The sequence below is a fragment of the Pholis gunnellus genome (assembly GCF_910591455.1).
Source record: "Pholis gunnellus genome assembly, chromosome: 5".
NCBI classification, from domain to species: Eukaryota; Metazoa; Chordata; class Actinopteri; order Perciformes; family Pholidae; genus Pholis; species Pholis gunnellus.
The window spans coordinates 3,712,655-3,734,270 of record NC_136531.1 but is presented as its reverse complement, the minus strand read 5'-3'; the positions used below and the strand labels follow the sequence as shown (position 1 = coordinate 3,734,270).

Below are 21,616 nucleotides of genomic sequence, written 5' to 3'. Positions count from 1 at the left end.
CGTCCACCGTGGGGACATCAGCCACACCGCCCTGGCAACAGTTAACACAACTCCAGCCTCTACACACACACACACACACACACACAACAGCTCAAGGTTGTCATGTTATCTGCTCCTCACTTCCTCTGGTCAGAGAGTAAACAACACTTCCACAGAAACACACGTTTGTGTTCTGAGCTTCCATCTAAACCAGCTTCTCCCCGACAGGAAAAGAAAAGTGATGCACGGTTGTCAGAATTCAACAGGTTTCATTTTTATGCTCAGTAGTGAAGCGAAGCCGCCGACTTCACGTGACCTCAAACAATCTGTTTCTTATTTAGTGTTTCAGTTCTGCACGAGTCTCTAACTGAGGCAAAGTTAATACCAACACCTGTAATTCTTTATTTCATCCATTATCTCACCAGACTAATGAACCACGGGGACCACACTCTGGCACATTCGGATAGAGAAAATTGAAATAACGACCCCGACCCGAGCTTTTACGCAACCGAACCAGCTGAAACAGACCCGCTAAGACGACAAAGACGACAACAAAGCGACAGAAAGCTCAGTTTTCGTGGACAGAAATGTTTTTTTTGGAATCAACTTGAAAGCTGAACCGCACAAAAGAAATGTTATTAAATGCATCTCTATAGACGTTATTTTATGTTGCAGTTTACATCCATGTCTGTCCAAAATGTCAAAGCCTCATCATTTGATCCGATTAGACATCTGTGTGAAATTGTCACAATGAGCGTCATCAATTCTAGAGTTACGGTCACAGTGAGCTTTGACCACAAAAGTCCAATCTGTTCCTCCGTGAGTCCGTGTGGACGTTCCTGCTGAATCTGAAGAACCTCCCTCCAGGTGCTCCTGAAAACAGAAGTTCTCTGAATAAATATTCAACTCAGAGACGCCATAATCCTTACATCCCGAAGACCCTTACACCCAAAGGAACGGTCCAGGTAATTATTTTATACTAATTAGAATTTAGTTCGTGTCTCCAGTACGACCATGAGAAACCTAAAAGCATGAAATCGACGAGTGACGAGCTGCTGTGGCTCTTACTTTGAACTTTCACCACATTTCCTTCTGCATGAGTCTGTGGTTACCGTCTCCATCAACATGAATCTATGACTCAGCTTCTGTCACCGCTAGTTCACTCAAAGTAAAACAATATATTTACAGCCCTGTTTATAAAGAGGACATTTCAACTTAAAACGGTATAGGTGTTAAAGACATCGACCACCTCAGCGACAGTCTGACAGCGACCGCAATGAATATTGTGCATCATTCTGAATCTCATGCAGGTCGTATAAAGAGCACAGACGTTTGGATATTCCTAATTAGGCCTTCCTTATTTAAAATGTAGCATTATCCGATGAAGACGTGGGATCAGCTGATATTGTTCAGCTTTTAGGAGCATTCTTTGGACATGTGTACAGTAGTATATATATATATACACATACATTCTGAACATGCATCTCAATTGGGGGTTTTTACGGCAGTTTGCGACACAAATCCTCAGATCTGTGAGTTGTACACAAACCAACTAGCAAACAATATGATACGAGCAAATATCACAACGAGGGCAGAAAACGGAGTAGCTTGTGCATAAACGTAGTCAGTAAGGCCGCATGCACAATATCACGACACTGAAAGAGAATCAGCTGTTTTTTCCTACTTTCATTTGAAAATGTCTTTTTTTTTTTATTACTCATCAAGTGGGACAAACTAACGTCATTATTTAAGTTGCATCATCAGCATATTTGTTTTACGGAAACTAAACTCACTTATTTGATTCGGTTTAAGACTCTTTAAACAGGGAGACGGGCTAAAGTCATTCAATGCTGTCTGACACTTGTGACATGCTCACATTGCGTATAAACTGTTGTATAAATAGATTCTACCGGCTCAATTTCATTCAGTTAATTTAGAAAAGAAGATCTGAAAACACTACAAAATACACCACCCAAAGCGACATCTTCACGTCGTTTTGTTTTGTCTGACAAACAGTCCAAAAGTCAAAACTTATTCAATGAGCACGCGTACAAACAGAAAAGACGCAAATCGTTGCATTTTTAGAAACCAGGAGGATCAGCCCCGTGCTGGGAAACGCCCGCTGAACACAGAGCATTCTGTCTCTTACACACACACACACACAAGCACACATGCTGCTGCAGCACATCTGAGTTCACAGGTCACCTACAGACACAACACATGGACCTGCCAGTCTTGTAGACAGAGCTGTCACAGCTGACAGCCCCCCCCCCCCACCACCACCACAATCCTCCACAACACCACCACCACCACAATCCTCCACAACACCAGTTTGTATCCGGCCCGACAGACTTTTCATCCTGCCACTAAAACACAACCAGGTTTCACCGTTTCACACAGATGAACTGGTGAAAAAGCACACGAGCAGCAGATTTTTCTGTGGTGTAACTTGAGTCAGAATGAAGCCAGACTACAGCGAGGCGACGCTAACGCATCAGCACGGAGCAAACTAACCTTCATCCCACTAGAACCCGACACAAAACGCTCAAACGTCAGTCTGAAGCGTGAAAAATAAAACCTTTAAAGCACAAGCGTACAAAAATACAATATATTCATATATTCATGAGAGATCTTTTTTTGGTACCAACTAAATTGTATCCGTAGTATCGTAAGCATGCCAGCATTGAATGTGATCAGTTCATTTCATTTTAGCCGAGACGAAGCTGTTGTGTTGTTGAGACAACATTACACATTTGAGAACTTTGGGTTTTTATGGCTTCAGCAGAAATAAAACATGTTGATATTCCTCAAAGTGGGGCACCGAAAAAAGTATTGTTTTTGAACTGAAAGTCAGGTATTGTATCGTCACTCACTGGTATTAATTCTTCTAAAATGAAGCCCAGCGCTACTTGTGACGCCTGACTGAACAACTCAGGTCATCACAACGATCACTGCAATTGTCCACACAATGACCTCATACTTAAGAATGCCGGTTACAATGAAATATATACTGTTCGACTTCCTTTCACCATGCAACACAATGCAACACATACTTTGTGATCAACATCAATTAGACAACCTGACCTATAGATTCCCAAAAATACACTGTTGCACAAATCATTAGAAAACAGTCCTCTAGTCACTAAAACACCACAGAAAGCTGAATCTGAACCTGTGAGGCCTACTGTCACATTAACCACAATACCAGAAGGTGGAAGATTTCTGATAACAACTGACAACAATCGCAGGATTGGGGTGAACAAAAACACTAGAAAGAAACAGATTAATCACACAAAAATTTGTTTTAAATACAGTATACAGCCAAAGATATGTGGACATTGTACTTCTGGTCCAGACCCCCAGCAGACTTTAGACGATATTGTGCTTCTTGCTTTGTGTCAACAGTGTTTTTTTTATCTTTCCTGTTATAACATGACACTGTCTCCATACACAAAGCCAGCTCCACACAGAAACAGCTTCCCCAGCTTGGTGTGGAAGAACTTGACTGGACTGCACAGAGCATCCAACACCTCTGGGATGAACCGGAACATCAACAAGAACTCTTCACCCAATATCAGCAGCAACACATTCTGACCAACACGGCTGGCCGGCTTTGGCGATCAGCCGTCTCTGTTAAGGATGGAACGTTAATGAGTGTGACCTTTAAATGTCATTCGACAGACTCCCTAACAAGAGAGAGAAAGAGAGAACAAGCCAAACAGAGCACGTGCAGGCGTGGGCAAGACAGACTTTTATTTGGTGATGATGTAATTCTGTGTTGTTGTATGCTTTAGCAACTAAATTGCATTAAACTCCAACGCAGACTTGGGTTCTCTGCTAAAAACGACAACCAGATATACTGAAGTGTCATACGAGGTCGTCCGGCACACGTTCAAGGCATTAGAACCGTGTCATGCATGCATCTCCTGTGTGATTGTGTGTTAAAGTGGAGCCCATGATACATTCAGGTGCAGGATTGTGTGTTAAAGCTACATTCAGGTGCAGGATTGTGTGTAAAAGTGGAGCCCATGCTACATTCAGGTGCAGGATTGTGTGTTAAAGTGGAGCCCATGCTACATTCAGGTGCAGGGTTGTGTGTTAAAGTGGAGCCCATGCTACATTCAGGTGCAGGATTGTGTATTAAAGTGGAGCCCATGCTACATTCAGGTGCAGGATTGTGTGTTAAAGTGGAGCCCATGCTACATTCAGGTGCAGGGTTGTGTGTTAAAGTGGAGCCCATGCTACATTCAGGTGCAGGGTTGTGTGTTAAAGTGGAGCCCATGCTACATTCAGGTGCAGGATTGTGTGTTAAAGTGAGCCCATGCTACATTCAGGTGCATGATTGTGTGTAAAAGTGGAGCCCATGCTATATTCAGGTGCATGATTGTGTGTAAAAGTGGAGCCCATGCTATATTCAGGTGCAGGATTGTCTGTTAAAGCCCTGCAGGAGGAGCTTTCACACAAGCTCATGACACACACACACACACACACACACACACAATAGGCTGGACCCACACAGGAAAACAACAAATAAACGGTGAATCGCTGCATGGTAACAGCTCTGCAGATATAGTGTTATAACACACAAACAGGCTTTGTTCCGTGTCTCACGGACATCCTTGAGGTGCAGCAAAAGGCCCGGTTAGCACGCCTTGGACGAACGGCTAACTTGTAGCTATAAAAAGGGCAAACCTTGTATTTACGTTCGCTTTGCTATACTTGACGGTAGACCTGCAGGTGAAAATGGGGGCTTCTTCGCAGCATTGATTTAATTTACCAGCATGGAGTGAGGCTGATGTGCACACGACGTCGGTCCGAGAAAGACAAACACACACACACACACACACCTAAAGCTACCGAGGATTAACGGTAATGCTGTGTGTGCCAAAATATGCGCCTCGTTGCAGCCATTAATTTTTGTGGGCTAGCTTTAGAGCTTTAGTTGCCGCTAGCTTTCGAGTACTAAAAGGTTATCACATTTAAGATTTAAGAGACTCGGCAAGTAAAAACAAGCAATTTACAAGCATCCTCTTCGTGGTATTGACATGTTAATCGGGTCATTTTGAAGCTGTGGATGTTTCTCCATCCGCATAACAATGGGTGGCAGCGGAGTGGACAGCTAGCAGACTGACCTGACAAACACATCAAACAAAGTCAGGCTAAGCTAACTCTGCTAACTTCCAACACATCCGTGCAAGACGCGTCTTAGCGGCACAATGTAGCATCCTGCAAACCGTCCCTGTGCACCAGTGTTCAACAGCGCTGAAGTATTTAAAGTCGTGACTGTAATGTCATGAACAACAACCAATCGAGGTGTTGCGATTATTTTTTTTGTGTGAGTTCTGTGAGGAGTGTTTTTGACAGACAGGCCCCAAAAAAAAAAAACATGAACTGCCACAATTTTTTGGGAAGGAGAAATTTAAAAAAAATGGCATTCATATGAAAACCCGACAGAGTGTGACACACGAAGACAACGACTGCCACCGACTGAGAGCACGAGCAGACACAATGCCACGTGTTCGTACGGCTGCAGAAGTCTGCACGAGACGAAAACACACAAAGTTATATTTAGCTAGAAGCTAACAACCTAGCTCCAGTGGACAGCGATGCTAACATCAAGCAGCTAGTTCCAAGCATCGTCTAGCAGTGCAAATAAGATAAATACGACTTACTTTCATTTAAAACCTCCACCAGCTCGGCGCAGTTTTCACACATTTTCACACCGAGTCAAACCATCGCTTCTGGAAGCGGTTTCGTTTGTTGTCGGCTGGCAGCTGGTTGTTTTTGGGGTAAAAAAAAAAAAAAAAAAAAGGCCCAGTGTGGAAGGGAGTGATTGTGTGAAGGTTATCCTCTAAATGAAGCCAGAGGGAACAACCACATGGACAACGGGATTTGCATCCAAAAGCGAAGTTTGATGTCAGGTTAAAAAGTTTAAGAGCCTCTGGAAAGGTACGAAATCGAGTCAGTGTCCAATCTGAGCGTTAACTTGAGAGAGTAGACACAGCAGCCATGATGAAAAAGGAGGGGGGGACGACACACAGTGTGGAGAGAGTTCGGGAGTTTTCGTGCTATTCTCCTTCACCAGTTCGGGTTTCTTCGGTAATCTCGCGATATCTTTGAGTTGAAGATATCGCGAGATTTTGCTTACGATCTCAAGGGCAATGAAAACAACCGTTTATTGCCATGGTATGTTGAACATACAAGGAATTTGACATGACGGGAAGTGCATAACATTTAACAAGTAGCAACAATCAACACAGTGCAAAGTAGAAACATATTAAAATGTACAAAAAAATATATAAAATAAAGTAAAATATAAAATAAAGTGAAATATAAAATACTTGTCAAGCTTGAATAATAATAATATAAAATAATATAAAATAATATAATATAATATAATAATAGTAATAATAATAATATAATTTACATTCACAAATGTAAAATTGTTAAACACTACAATTATTCTGTGTATATATTATATTTTATTTATTATGGATTATTTACTTTTTAACTTATTTAATATTCTTTACTGTTTTATTACTTATTTACTTATTTATAATACTTGTTTTGATCTTGTTTTTTACTATGCATCTTGTTTGCACTATCCACTATGTGCATATATTCTGTGTATACATATATATATATATATATATATATATATACTATATAAATGGAGTTGTACTTTAAGACAATAAATTCCAGGGAAAAAAAAGCAAATAAAACTCCCGGTGACCCCTGTCATGTTTTATGTTACTTTAAAAAAAATGTTTTTCATATAATAATTGTTTTATTTGAAGTATTACTGTTTATTTACATCTTTGTATTGTTAATTAATTTAAAATAAAATAAAAATCTAGTTTTATTTTATATATATTTTCTACTAAGACATATTTGGATTTTAACACCATCTTTAAATGATCTAATCCATGTTAATACATTTTTAAAAATGCATATTAAAATATGAAGTTATTTGTGTTTTAAGCTATTACTTACATTTTCTCTGGTATACATGTAATTATATCGGTTAAAAAACAGTCAGAAGTATTTCAAATATATATATGATTGACTACAGAATCGTGTAATGAGGTTTATATACTTATGTGTTTGTCTTGTCTGTACAATAGTAGTGGAAGAAGTACATGGATATTCTACTGTAAAAGTAGCAATACCACTATGTAGAAATACTTTGTTACAAGTAAAAAGTCCTGTGTTCAACATTTTACTGAAGTAAAAGTACACAAGTATTAACATATTTAAAGTACTCATGATGCAGAATAATCTACATCATTGTATTATAATCATTGATGCATTAATGTGTTCATCACTTTAATGTTGCAGCTGGTAAAGGTGGAGTCAATTTAAACCATTTTATAGACTGCTGAGTAGTTCAATCAATAATAATACATCAGAATGTAGTAGTCGATTTATATGTTGTATCAATAATCTTAACCTGCAAAGTATCTTTAATTATCAAATAAATGTGGATTAAAAAGTACAATATTGGCTTCCAAGGTGTAGTAGAAGTAGAAGTAGAGAGTAAAGTAAACTACAGGTACCTCAGAAATGTGCTGAAGTACAGTTCTTTAGTAAATGGAATGCATGTATTGTAAAAGTCTTTGGGCTGGGAGGTGATGTTTGTGCTACATTTACTCAACAGTTGGATCCCTAATTATCTGAAGACCTTTCATTTATTTCAGACTCGGCATTTTACATCACTCAACAGACTCGTATGTCGTAGCTTTCTCAGGGCCTGTTTGTGTAAGCTAAAGAAAACCAGCTAAAGAAAATCTAACTTTTCCTCTAGAACCAAACCTGCTACGTCCAACTTCAGACCTATTTCATGTCAAACCTGGGACCACAGTGTTTGTCTGGATCCTCATCCCCCCGTCCTCTGCACACCGCTGCACCGATCAAAACTATTTTAAATGCAGTTAAAGCTGAACTGATGGAGTAAATTATCACATGTCTCTCGACACAAAGAGCTCCTTTTACAGGAGACATTTTGTGCCGTTAGTGGAACCAATAACAACGTTATTAAGTTCCATCACTTCCTGTAATGCTTATGTCATATTAGTCACGGCTCTCTTTGACGAGTGTGTAGTGTGGCGCTGGAACAAAGCCAGTCTATATATTCTATTCCACTTTAGTTTCACGCCATGTTTGACTCCTCTGCCCCCCCCAGTGTGGGACGTTTCCTCAAAAGGTAACTCAAGTCTTTAAAAGGTTTTTGGAAAATTTGACATTAAGAGTCATTTGCGATCACCGCTCCGGACCCGGAGGCAGAGCTGTGACATTCCTGTTCTTCTCCAGGTTTCCCCATAACCTTCAGAGCTTTGCTAAAGAAGCAGAGTCACACACACACACACACACACTTTTTTTTTTTTTTTGTAAAAATAGCCAACTTTATATTCTCAGAGTACTAAGACAGCTTTACAAACAGGATGATATGCACACAGCCTTCTCATCCCAACGCAGAGCGGTCTCACTGACTCAGAGAGCCAGAGCAAAAGAAACAAACACACTGGCAAACCAAAACCAGACAACAAAGGATGCAAGGAAGTACACGTCTACCCCTTGAGCGTCACATTCGTCCTGCCCCATGCACGTGGCACTTCAGAAACCAGAGCAGCCTGTCGACCTACCATCGCAAGTGATTCAACATTATATATATTACATATTAACAAATAGCAGAGGAGGTGAAGAATGATTAAAAATAACCTGAAATTCTTTATAACTTCATGCAGGTGTAAAATAACCGTGTGGCCAAACATAAAGCTTTAATTAGCAACAGAATTATCAAAACATGGCATGTTACACACACAGAACAGAAAAACATCGTTGTATAAAATAAGTTGTAGGAAAAAAAAAAAATAAGAAAAAAGATGAAGAATCCGCACCAGGGTTGAGGAGGGTCGGGGGGACGATTCTCATTTACATATTGACATTTATTTGGTCGACGTACAACCGAGTGCTGGGGTCTTTCCTCTGGCCCCTCATTCTCTTTTCAAAACAGACACACACACTCGCACACACACACACACACACTTGAAAAGAAAACAATTTATCAACAGGCAGCGTCCTTGCTCTCTCTCGACCCCCCCCTTCCTCCCTTCAGAGCTGTTTCTGTACACGCCGGTCGCTGCTGCTGCTGCTTCAGTCGCACATCTCCTCCGGCAGCTCGTGCGGGTTGAGGATGCCGGGCACCGACATCTGGAGCTTGTGCTTCTCCTCCTGGGCTTGGCGCAGAGACGTCTCCCTCTCCTCCAGGAACAGGTCCGTCGTGTCCTCGCCAGCAAACTCCTGCAGGACCACACGAGCAAAAAAAGACTCAGCAGCGCTCAGCACCAGAGAGTCGAGCTGGACAAACCTTCCACCAAGTCTCTCCACTTTATAATAACCCGAGTTGTGACGCAGGCTTCAAGCACTTCCAAGCAGATTAGATTGATTTACAAACATGAAGTAGCTACATGGGCAAAGAGTTGCTCCCTTTGTTAAATGAAGTGCTGTACTTTCTAAACTGTGACTCCTTTAGTGCAGACAGCTGCTTCATTGTTTGAGAAGGTCTAAGACAACTGTGACGATCAAAAATCCCTTCACGCTGCCGATTTTACAAAATGAAGCACAGGTTTCACCTTGAACAAACTTCAGCAACATGTCTGTTTTAACCACAGACTGTAGATAGGAAGTGGACTGCGGTACTGGAGCCTGGAGCTTGCTCCTGAAACTCACCTTGATCTGCACGAGGAAGTCCCTCAGGTGCTCCTTGAAGGCGGGGATGTCCTGATTCAGGCTGAACAGCCCCGTGACGAACACCTTCACCTGGGCGCTGCAGACATGAAACTCAGTTAGAAAGGGGTGACGCAACGCTAACCCTTTGAAGCACAACACAGCTTTAAGCCATACGACGGCCATATCAACGGGTGTAATGTGTTTTGCGGGGCAAAGCAGAAGACTCTGTCGTTTGTCAAATTCGGACCTTGTTTTCTGCAAAAACATCAACGTGTACAAGTGAGAAAACTGTGAGGATGGAACTCACTTCCTGGTCTTAGGACTAAACTAAAGCCTTCACTCACCATGTGTTTAAAATGCATTCTGTAGTGAAAATATGAAATTATTCCTTTTAGCTCCATGTTTTTGTGTGAAATTCCTCCACGGAAATGCATTAAAAAAAAACAAAAAAAACACTTACTCTTGCAGATGGGGGAAGGCCGTCTTCAGCAGGTTGGCGATGTACTCCTGGACGTGCGCCTGGTTGTTTGCCGGACTGGCGGCGCTCAGCGCGACGCTGACCTTCCCTTCCTCCACCAGGTTAAACATGTAGGCCAAGATGGTGGCGTGCATGGTCAGCCCTGTGGACAGGAAGTAAGTGGATGACGTCATTAGTTATGTTTCACAACATATCTATTTATTGACCTACAACGGCCATAATATTTGAAGAGAAAAACAAAACGGGACATTGTGCATTTGGAGTCTTTACCTGCAGTGTGAGAGGTATCGGTGACCACGGAGAAGATGTGCTGCAGGACGTCACAGAAGTACGTCTGGTAGAAGCTCTGCGCCGCCGCGTCCTCTCCAGACACGTTCTGCAGGAGAGTGTACAGGATCTGTAGACCTGCAGGAGACACACTCATTAGAGCAGCACTGATGTGAAAACATCTGCAGCACCGACACTTTAACCTAACTAGTGTCAGCTGTCCGTGATGAAAAAATCAGATTTTAGAATTTAAAAAGTGAGTTTTAACATCAATTCTTACAATTAAATAACTAATCATAATGTTTTAATATTCAATCTGAAACAATGTCTGAAGATAAAATGTTCCAGCTGCAACTTAAGTGGGTACTTATTGTCTTTTGCCATCATTTAAAACTACATTACCTTGTTTTAAATGTTTAAATTTACCATGAAACAGCGAGCAGAGTGCGATTTGTTTCCATATATTTACGCGTTTCCTATAAAAGTCCAGTAGACTTTAACATCTAACTTTTCTAAAGAGACGATCTGATGCAAGTTCAGACCTGTGTCGGCCACGTTCCTCATCGTGTGCTTGAAGGCCCAGATGATGGAGTCCAGGATCAGCTTGAACTGGGCCGGGGCGATGGAGAGGAAGGCTGGGAAGCACTGGGAGGTGGCGGCTTGGAGGAGGTAGAAGAAATGTGTTCTGTGTTCTGGGAATTCTTCAAAGTCCTGATTTCACAAAAGGAAAACCACAAGGAGTCAAAGTCTTTAACTTTGTAACTAACTCAACACGTCTTCTCAAGAGACTTCACCTGATACCAGGTGTGACTAAACGACGCAAACACACCTTGTTGATCATGTTCAAAGTGCACTCAAAGACGGCGTCAAAGATCTTGGGGATTTCTCCCGTGATGTGCACTCCCAGCTTGTTGACGATGGTTGCCATTGTGCTGAGGACCTCGGGCTCCCGGGCCGCCGGGACGTTCCTCTGATAGTCGATGAGCACCGCCTCCAGCAGAGGGGGCACGAAGTTCTCTCCTACCTGGACCACAGAGCATGAACATGTTGAAGACACAAGAGTTTTAAAGTTTACACCCGAGACGTTACAAGCAGCCTGAGTGACGAAGACGTAAAGCTCGTCATCGGTCACAACAGCAGGTCCTAAAGAATCCTTCTGATAATGTAATTCATTCCCAAGCATGCAGCTCAGGGTCATCAGAGCTAAGCGGCTAACGTTAGCGGAGGTCGCATCGACTCCATTGCGGTGTGTTCAATCGCTGCATCTTCTCTGCATGATTCCAGAATTGGTGGAACAGTTTGCTTCTTGCCGTAGCAGCAACGCAGATTTAAATGAAACACTCACCATCTGAGGGTCGTTGGAGCGACTGACCCAGCCTGAGATCAGCTTCAGTGTCTCTCTCTTCACCGTCCTCATGCTCCTGATCAGAGGCTGTTTGGTCACCATCTCACCTGGAGGAACATCAACGACAGCGTTTACCGATTGTTGTGATTTTTGGCCGTTTGGGGGCGGAGGGAACGAGTGAACACAACATCCGACGTATCAAAAGGACGCAGTGAACTGAAGCAGAGCAGCATTCATTCATTAGAGTCACGTTCTCTCCGATATTCATCCTCTTTTGCTCCACTATGTTCACAGCTGGTCTCTAACTCCTCTATCTGCAGTGAAGTGAAGCTAAACGTCGTCTTAAAGGATGTGATCCATGTAACCAATCCTCACTTTGTATAAACTTATTCATATAATACTCAATTTAATGTTAAAACGCACAATATTTTCTGCACAAAAAACGGTTTGCTGAATATTATGATCATTACTATTTTATTTTCACTTAATATGCCTTATTTAATTCACTTATTCATAGTTTTCTATTTCATTTATTGTTATATATTTTGTGGGGTTTTCCCCGTCACAGACGCCATCGACAGACGACCAGATGAAAACGAGGTCATCAGCTTCATTCATATGACGGACTTCTCTGGGAAAACGTAAGAACAAACTTAACTAAATATATAGCTCAGGTTCTTCAAAGCAGAAAAGTTCAACCTTAAAAACGTCTCATCTTTTAGATTCTCTTTGAATTATACAATAAAGAGTATGAATAATGTCACAGAATGGATGTAAATCTAACTGCATACATTACAGGCATGCGAGTCGGAATGATTTTTATTAATATTATGATTAGAAAACCTTGTCAGGACATTTTCGTTATGGCTCAAGTATAATGAAATATTTCTCCCTCATATATTGGGTGCAATGAGCTGGACGGAGTCCCGCTCTTAAATATGCTCATGAAGCTGTGAGTCTTGACAGTTTCATTATGTTGTCACAGCAGAAGACAGGAAGCTCGTTCTCTACTCCAACCAGAGCGTCCTAAATCATGTTTTCATAAAAGATTATAAAGCTTCTTGCCTCCACTGCCGGTCAACTGAACACACGGGGACTCACCGTTGGTCTGGACCGCAGAGGAGATGTTTTCACTCAGACACTTGTAGACGTTGAGCATGTCCAGGTAGATCCGTCCCAGCTGGACCACGAAGGGATGTCCGACAGCTTTACAGGCTCTGACGTTCGTCTTCAGGATGCTGCCCAGCTGACGCACCGTCTCCGCGTCCTTCAGGATGTCCACGTTCTGCAGCAGAGAGTCCACAAACATTTTTCAACAAACGTTGGACTACAGGCGGAACTAGATGAAAGCGTTTGCTCGTCATCGGTGGATTTGTAATCCACCAGTGGTCCTCGCTGTCCTCACCTTGGTGGCCTGCTGGATGATGCTGTCCCACACCTGGTTAGGAAGCAGCATGTACTTCTCTATGAGACGCTCCTGAGCGGCCTGGTCCGTCTGAGCTGCGATCATGTAGCCAACGGCCTCATAAAACGTATGGACCTGCAGAGACATGCGTTTGTGAGACTCGGGACCCTCGTTAGGAACATTTTAACATACGTCATCGGAAAGAGGAAGCCCAGCGACGGGACCGACCTGCTGTGGCTGCAGGTCACAGATGATGGTGTTGATGTTGTTGAGGATCTCGTCGATGAAGGGCATCACCTCGCCCACCTGCACCTGGATGAAATGACGCCGGCACTTCTGGGCGATCTTGATGAAGGTGTCGCACGCCATGTCCTGCACCCCGTCGTGGGTCTCTGAGATATGAAGAAGAACGTTAAATCAACAACTCAACGGTGGAACTTTTGCAGGTGGAAAACGTGAGATTCAATATCTAAGCAAAAGGATGGGATTAGACCTGCGTGGAGGATTTGGTTGGTTTTTTTTCTCACCGTGCATGAACTCAAACAGCTTGTTGACGACAGTCTTGAGGAACTTCCAGTGGGCTCGAAGGAAGCGAGGATACTGGCCCACAATGTACATGATGTTGGACGCTATGATGGCCTTGTTGTCCTTCCCTCTTTTCTGCTCACACAAGCCAAGCAGGTCCTGAGCACACACACACACACACACACACACACACACACACACACTCCGTTAATCTGGGCACACAGACCAACACCTAACTAAGTTCTGTTTGTAGAAGGACACGGCGATATAATATCATTTAGTTTGTGCGTGTCTCACCTTGATGACTGTGACCAGGAACCTCTTCTCGTCCTCCTCGTGCATCGCTCCGCTGATGGAGCCGATGGCCCAGCAGAGCATGTTCAGGTTCCTCCACGACCACTCGGTGCCGTTCACCTGGTTGTGGAGCTTCTCCGTCATGATGCGTTCGGTGTCGGCGTAGTCCAGATGGGTCAGATAAACTGGAGGCGCACAGAGAGGCAGACGGATGAGTCACGGACACTTCTACATGCAATAACTCGTCAGGTTACTTCTTCTGTGTGCTGTGTTGACACGAGTCGAATTATCTGTAAAAAAATATGAATTCCTCTCTCGCCATTATCTTACCGAGAGTCTCCCTCATGTTCTTGTAAAGGTTGATGGCGTCCGTGTCCTTCATGAACTCCCGGACCACCTCGCCCTGGTCGTTCTCCACCACCAGCACCTCTTCTGGTTTGGCCATGCGGCTCACCATCAGCAGACGCACCTTCAACAAGAGGAAGAGGAGGAATAAGCTGCGTGACGAGGTGTGCTCGGTACACTTAACTTCTAAAATCAAGAGAACTTGTGCCACAGTAAATGTTATATCTTTGGGTTCTGGACCGTAGGTGTGTGGCTGGTCGTCGTGTGTGAATATCTACCTGGGAGAGGACGGGCAGGTAGAGGTGTCGGCGCGGCGGGACGTCTGAGAGCAGCGGGGTGCTGGAGGTGGAGAAAGGACTCTCCTTGTAGAGCTCTGCTGCCAGGTGGTTCCAGTACTCCAGACAGATCTTAAAGATCTCCGTCTCCTCCACCTCCGACACCAGCAGCATGAAGTGCAGGGCCTGGGGGCGGGGCCAGAGTGTGGCGAGGTCACATGAGTCAGTCTTACTATATACTAAGAGTACAAGCAGTTTACTTCTTCTGGTACACACAATAATGCAGGTTAAAAATCACTGTTCATTGAGAGCAATGAAAACAAATACATCTTGTGGTGAAAATGTATTTAACATTCAACACTTGAGTTTCTATGCACATCTGTAGCGACCATATGCTCTTATTTTTGCTACATTTGGGGTTATAATATCGGTTTAAACTTTAGCTAAATATCTATTTAACATTATTTTCCTGAGTAAACACTCTTCTGGTCTGCTCTTTCCTCCGTCTGCTCCTGAAATGATTCTCTCTGAGCAAGTACGTATAAAAGTGGACAAACAGCCGCGTAATTGTTCCCAAATGTCGGTCATTGCAACGGTGTAATCAGGACGAGACAGGCGAGGAACGAGTGAGGGGGAGTTTTCTTTTCAACAACCCTGGAGCCACCGGCTGAGAGATGTCGGTTTGTTTATCAAACAAGATTCTCATCTGCATTTAAGTCCACGCGATGAAGTGAACCTTCTGCAACGTCTCGGTGTCTTTACCTCCATGAGCGTCTCTCGCAGGTTTGGTCTCTTCTCGATGAGCTGGCCGTGTTCTTTGAGGAAGGTGCAGAGGAAGAGGCTGAGGTTCTGGATGAAGTTCTGCTCGTCGTCTTTCCCGTTGGAGTACGCCAGTCTGATGTTTGTGTTCAAAGGCAGCATCTGACCACAGGAAGGGAAAAAAAACACGACATCAAGAACGCACCTTTATTTATTCAGACTATTTCGTCTCACTCGTTCTGCTATAATTGCATCCGCAGTGTGTTTTGTTTGAGGACGTTGAATTTACTGTAAATAGGATTATGAGCCATGAGACCACCCATGAAATCCATTTCATGTAGAAACAACAAAGACCACGAGGGGGTTAAAGGCTTTGGATGATCTGGTAAGTAAACTGAGAGTTAAGATGTTTTCATCACAATGAAGTAGTTAAAACCTGAAGTAAGGGAGGTTCTTGTTTACTCTTTCTGGTCACCAACATCTATTCACATTTTGCTCAACAATCTGAGAACAGTAGAGGAGAAAGTCTTTGGACGACCTGTACGGAGGGGTCACTTATTGGGACTAGATGTTATGAATGAACTCGATGACACTTCAGTGAAACATGGAGATTTAGACCCGACGGCTCCACTCACACCTCCAAACATCTTCTATGAGAGATCTCTCCACCGAGATCATTTCCCTCTAACACCGTCACAAAGACGGCAGCTGCAGGCAGGTGGAGCTGTTTACATCCACCTGGTGAGGAGTGTGTGTGTGTGTGTGTGTGTTTTTGGTGTGAAGATTATGATTTGTTTCCAGACAGACTAAGTGATCTTCAAGACAGTCTGAATGTTTGACGAGTCATATTTATGATCTATTTTGATATACATGTGTTTAGTGGCGACTGACGCTGATCTGCGATATGAAACTGAACAATAGAAGTAATATTACACTGAAGAGTCTCAGAGGAGCCACATCAGCTCCAACCTGTAGAAAACATCTTGTGTTTCTTGATTTTATCTCTTCATATTGTTCATTTGTGGACTTTTTCACTTTGTTTTTTCACTCTTTCGCACTATTTTCTCTTTCGCAGTATTCTTTAACTTTGAAGAGTGCTACATGAATAAAGTTTGCTTTCGTGGGCCTGATCAAACTTACATGGGTGATAAATGATTTTCTGCACGCAGTAAAAGTATTCTTCATTCAGAAATTCATTAATTAACAGAGAGACAGACACACTCGCTGTAGGTCTGTCAGTACATACAGTAAGCTGTGTGTCACTCTCCCTCTGTGCTGCCGGAGGAAGGTCAACGATCCTCTGAACAAACAGAGACAAACTATGCAAAGACTTCCACTCGTGGGTTTTGTTTTTGGAATTTTTCCCTGCAGCTTTCGACTGTGTCGTCCCATCAGAACTCTAATTAGTGTTTAACAGAAAACTGCTTACACTGCCTGACAATGTAGTGTGTGTGTGTGTGTGTGTGTGTGTGTGGTAGGAAACTGAGGAGGTGTGTACAAAGTGTGTGTTTGTGTGTGTAATAATAACAACAGAGTGGGCTCATGTAATTGTGCTTGTGTGTAATCATACCAAGTGCAATTAACATGAGCACCACTCAAAATGATTGTGTGTGTGTGTGTGTGTGTGTGTGTGTGTGTGTGTGTGTGTGTGTGTGTGTGTGTGTGTGTGTACCTGTTTGAGCTGGCACATGGTGAGGGTAAACAGGTTGACAAACTGCTCCTCGTACTGGTTGACGCTCACTCCGGCGATCTCCGTCAAACATTTCAGCGTCACGTTGCGAAACATGGGCACGTTCAAGAACTGAAACACGCATAAAACAAACGAGTCAGGTCGGCGCTGAACTGCCGAGTCATCGTCTAGTGAAGGTTCAGTTAGTCAGCACTTTGTTTCTCTATGAACAGTGATCAGTGGTCACAGCCCCGACTGCAGACTTTGACAGAACTTTGTTGGTGGTGAAACGTGTGTGAAAAATAGAGAAACATCTGCTTAATCAGCTCCACTCCCTTTAAGAAGTAGAATTATATTACGTGTGTTTTTACCTTGTAGACCAGCGTGCTGATGAGCTTGGTCTCAAAGATGTAACCTAAAGGGATCCAGTTCAGGAAGCGGAGGAGAGTCTCCAGCGTGGCGTGGACCAGCGGGGCATTCTGGGAGTTTTCCTACACAGAAGAAGAAGAAGAAGAAGAAGAAGAAAGGTGCATTTAAGAACAGATTGTGGTTTTCATCAACACTGAGATGCTGAGAACCGTTGGGTCTGGAGTCGAGCTCGTCTTACCATCACGAACTGGCACAGCTGGAATATTTGGGAGAACTCGTTGCACATGCTGAAAGACAAAGAACGAGGTCGTCAGTGACGGTGGAGTCACGTCTTCTGTCCAGTCTAAGACGGACGTTGTGACCGTACTATGGGAGCATTGAGTTAGTACGTTTGGTTCGAGATGAAAACACAAAGTGTGAGCTAACGGAATGAAGAAGATCGAGAAAATCTGCCCACTGTAACCGTGCCACAGCTGGGAATTTGATTTTAATTGATTTAAGAGACAACAGTCGACAGTGTCGGGACTCAAAGAACGGCTCACACTTCTACTAACGAGCCACAGCAGCTCCTGACTTCACATGAGAACACGTCAGCGCTCACCTGTCTTTGAGGTGCTTGGCCTTCACCTGGGTCATCTGGCCACTGGAGAAGTCAAAGACTTCCTCGCTGAGCAGCTTGAGGATGATCATGTTGTTCTGACAGAGGCTCTCGCTGGTCCGACTCGCGCCCACGATGTCGCTGATGAAGGTGGGCCAGTGTTTGGGCCATTCCTGCTTCAGGATCTAAAAGGAGTGCAGACAAGAAGAGCTCCGCGTCAGCAGCCTCGTCACATCACGGCGGCCATCGCTGTAGTACCGTGTGTGTGTGTGTGTGTGTGTGTGTGTTACGTACCTGTACGAGGATCATGTTGAGTTTTGAAATGTACACTCCCTCTTTCTGCAAAACAAAAAAACAGTGACGTCAGCATCGGGCAGGACGGGGTTCATGTACAAAGTGCTGCCTCTTACATCGGTGGTACCTCACCTCCATGTTTGCAGGATCAGAAGAAGTCTTGATGATCAACCCAACAACATACTTCTTGATGCCTGAAAATATGTTGAAGAGATATCAATGGAAACAGAAGAAAGTATTCGCCTGAAAGGCCGAAAGCCTCGTTATAGCGCGTTCATTTGATGTCGTTAAACTGACCTTCACACTGATTTCTGGGGAGAATCTTCCAGCGTGTTTTGATGACCGTCTCCAGAATCTGCAGAGCATAATACTGAGAGGAAGAGAGCGACGCATCAGAGACGCGTTCTCGACATCGAGAGCCATTTAACAATAAACAGAAAGGGTAAAAACCACCATATCGTGTTTACGTCTCTTTGGTGATGTTAAACATGGATTAGGATGTTTTAAATAACCAAAATGTCAAATGAAGACAACAAGAAGAGAAAATCAACATTTAGACAGCACTGATGCAGCAAAAGTGGAAATAATTCTGCAGATAATAACCGCAGATTTAAACACAGTGAGCTTCCGTTAGCTGGAGACAAGCCAGTAAGTACAGCTGAGCTAAAGCAGAGTTAATGCTCACAACCTCACTGCCCTGAAAGCCGTGGCCTGACGTGGATCAGCTGATAAACATCAGCTCACATCATTACAGTCGCCCTGAGAGAGCGTCAACGAGCAGCTGATGAGAGCTGGGAGCGTTTGTCGGGTACGTACTTTAGTTTTCATGTTCTGAGAGAACTCCAGGATGGTGTCGACCCTCGTCCAGGCGTCTGGGTGGTCCTTCAGGTTGGTGAGAACTTCCTGGGCCACTCGTTGCTACAAGAGAGCAACACAGCAATCCCTTTATGAGCCATGACTCTAAAAGATCAACTTCAGATACATTTGCCTACGTTCACACACACCACATTTAACACGACCTCCTCCGGGCCCTGCGTGGTTACATATAACCACGCCTATAATAAAATGTCACAGGTTTGCATCGACTACATGTGAAGACCACAGTGAGAGTCGGAGCCGGTCCTCACCTGGGAGCCGATGTCGTGGTACATGGAGTTGACGACATTGTCCAGCAAGTTGATGTCCAGTTTCTGACTGAAGTCCAGCAGCTGTCTGGCTGGGTGGTCGGCCAACATCGTCATTTCTGCTGGCATAGAGCTTCTGATGAGAGGAGAAAGAATTTAGACTCCAACCACAGCAGCACAGGTACGACTGAAACACACACAATACACACACAGAACTAAAGCTTTGATATTACTTACATTACCGTCATATACTTATCTCTGTGTGTGTGTGTGTGTGTGTGTGTGCACACACACGCATATATATATATATATATATATATATATATATATATATATATTCATTACTTCTCACATCACATATACATTTACTTTCTAGTGAACTCAAACATGACATTTAATCAGTGGTGGAATGTAACTAAGTCCATTTAATCTAGTACAATCTTGAGGTACATGTACTTCAGTATTTCCTTGTTATGCTACATTATACTTTTACACCACTACATGTATCTGACAGCTGTAGTCAGTAGTTACTTTTCAGGTCAAAATTGAACTGCAAAAACACATGATCATCAGTTTAAAGAATATTATTGCTTTCTTACAAATCTAACTACATAACAGTATCGTAAGTAGTTACATTTATGCCCACCTCAACATTAAAATGCTGCTTTCATGAATGCATCAATACTAATATTCCAATAATACATTTTGATGTTATAATACTTCTTTCCTTTCACTCGAGTACACTTCAGTATGCAGAACTTTTGGGCCACTTGTTTTGTGGTATTACTACTTTCACTGGAGGTAGAAGATCTCAACACAGTGCAAAATGCACGACATGATTTAAAAATAGAAACATGTAGAAATGTACTGAAGCTCCTCTTGGTTGAAACCACCACCGCTGTGTCTCTGTGTGTCTATCATAATTTAAAAAGAGAAACATATTGAAATTTACAATAAAACAAAAATATGGTAAATAAACAAATAAGAGTATATTTATTGAAAGGTCATGTGTATGTTTGTGGCGGTTAATCAGAAAACGAGTTAATCTCGTTCGGCCAAAATGTGTCAAGACTCCCAGCCCTCGTGGTCCAATTACAAAATCCATTGATCCACAATTTAAACGTGCAAAAAGATGAAAACAGCGCCCCCACGTGGCCAACTGGGCACATAGAGCCGCGTTCACTATACAACCTGACTAGTTGCTACGACTGTTTGAATTAAAATGCGTGGAAAACACAGATCGCGTAGATGCAGTAGTGTCCACGGCTACAAAGCCACGTGTGTCACGTTTAGTTCGTGTAACCGTGAAAGTTATCCCCCAGACAAAAACACCACAATACTTATTTTTTTGTGTTGCTAACGGATGCTAACGTTAGCCCCGCGCTGGGTAAGTTAGGTTACTGTTGATGCATTAAACTTACCTTGTGTAAAGGTCCGCTCGTCGAAAAACAAGTGTTGGTTAACAGATGTGGACTTGTACTTTATGAAGACCGGAACATTAAGCCTATGTGTCGCGTTATTATCTCATGGCACACGCGCTTAGACTGCTCCTAACCTTCCGATAGCAACAAGCTAATGCTAGCTTAGCCTAGATGACAACCAACGGAGCTTATTCTAAAAAAAAAAAAAAAAAACACCGTTACCTAGGATACTTATCGATTCTTGGTCGACGTGTTAAAATCGTTCCGCTTATTGTTTCTCGTCTTCAAGCCAGTTTGGACATCATCTTTTCTTCTGGCTAATAGCAACCTAGCGTGCTAATGGTAAAAGTCAATGATGATTGCAAGCCTACTGGGTAATATAAGCTAAGCTAACAACACCAGATTCACGGAGTCCCACTTTTGAGCGGTCATCCGGGTCATAATCACGTAAAGTAAAAAAAAAAAAGAGTCGTTTTTATTTTCTGGCTCTATTTTTTCGCACACACTGTTTGTGGAGAGCTGAGATGTTTTTTAATGCTCTTCCTCTAAGCTCATGCTTCCAACCACGGACCGGTTGAAACCGGTTGAGACCGGGATATTCATTCTCGGTGGTGTTTCGGCCCCGTCGCGCGCCGCGTAAAATTTGGACTATGTACCCGCCCATCGGGTGTCCTGATTGGTCGCGCTGGCGCAGTCGTCACTGGGGTGTCATAGGCTGGGTGGAGCTGTCAATCAAGCTC

General features: G+C 43.2%; 2 protein-coding genes across 3 annotated transcripts in view; both read right to left on the bottom strand.

The window, feature by feature from the left end:
• Positions 1-5,773, bottom strand: part of usp34 (ubiquitin specific peptidase 34) — a 49,141-nt gene extending 43,368 nt beyond the window's left edge. For both annotated transcript variants that reach the window (XM_079159494.1, XM_079159495.1), the window contains exon 1: positions 5,652-5,773. In XM_079159494.1, the coding sequence (XP_079015620.1) occupies positions 5,652-5,694 (43 nt within the window). In that variant the 5' untranslated portion in view covers positions 5,695-5,773. The remainder of the gene's footprint in view (positions 1-5,651) is intronic.
• Positions 5,774-8,741: 2,968 nt separating this feature from the next.
• Positions 8,742-21,408, bottom strand: xpo1a (exportin 1 a). Its single transcript, XM_079159219.1, has 25 exons — positions 20,877-21,408; positions 19,459-19,591; positions 19,148-19,249; positions 18,629-18,701; positions 18,464-18,525; positions 18,332-18,376; positions 18,041-18,222; positions 17,678-17,726; positions 17,442-17,561; positions 17,074-17,202; positions 15,405-15,563; positions 14,646-14,828; positions 14,353-14,491; positions 14,026-14,207; positions 13,731-13,887; positions 13,432-13,595; positions 13,204-13,338; positions 12,900-13,083; positions 11,799-11,905; positions 11,283-11,477; positions 10,996-11,164; positions 10,457-10,591; positions 10,169-10,328; positions 9,709-9,805; positions 8,742-9,279 (listed from the first exon to the last, which is right to left on the bottom strand). Exons 2-25 carry the CDS (start codon positions 19,582-19,584, stop codon positions 9,133-9,135), a joined length of 3,201 nt encoding a protein of 1,066 aa, XP_079015345.1. The 5' UTR covers positions 19,585-19,591; positions 20,877-21,408; the 3' UTR covers positions 8,742-9,132.
• Positions 21,409-21,616: the final 208 nt, after the last annotated feature.

Excerpts from the sequence above, each read along its gene's own strand:
- xpo1a (XM_079159219.1), bottom strand. The coding sequence starts at position 19,584 with ATGCCAGCAGAAATGACGATGTTGGCCGACCACCCAGCCAGACAGCTG. Across the intron at positions 18,702-19,147 it reads CTCAGAACATGAAAACTAAA|TATTATGCTCTGCAGATTCT; the intron begins GTACGTACCCGA and ends TCTTCCTCTCAG. Across the intron at positions 11,478-11,798 it reads GCTCCAACGACCCTCAGATG|GTAGGAGAGAACTTCGTGCC; the intron begins GTGAGTGTTTCA and ends TCTGTGGTCCAG.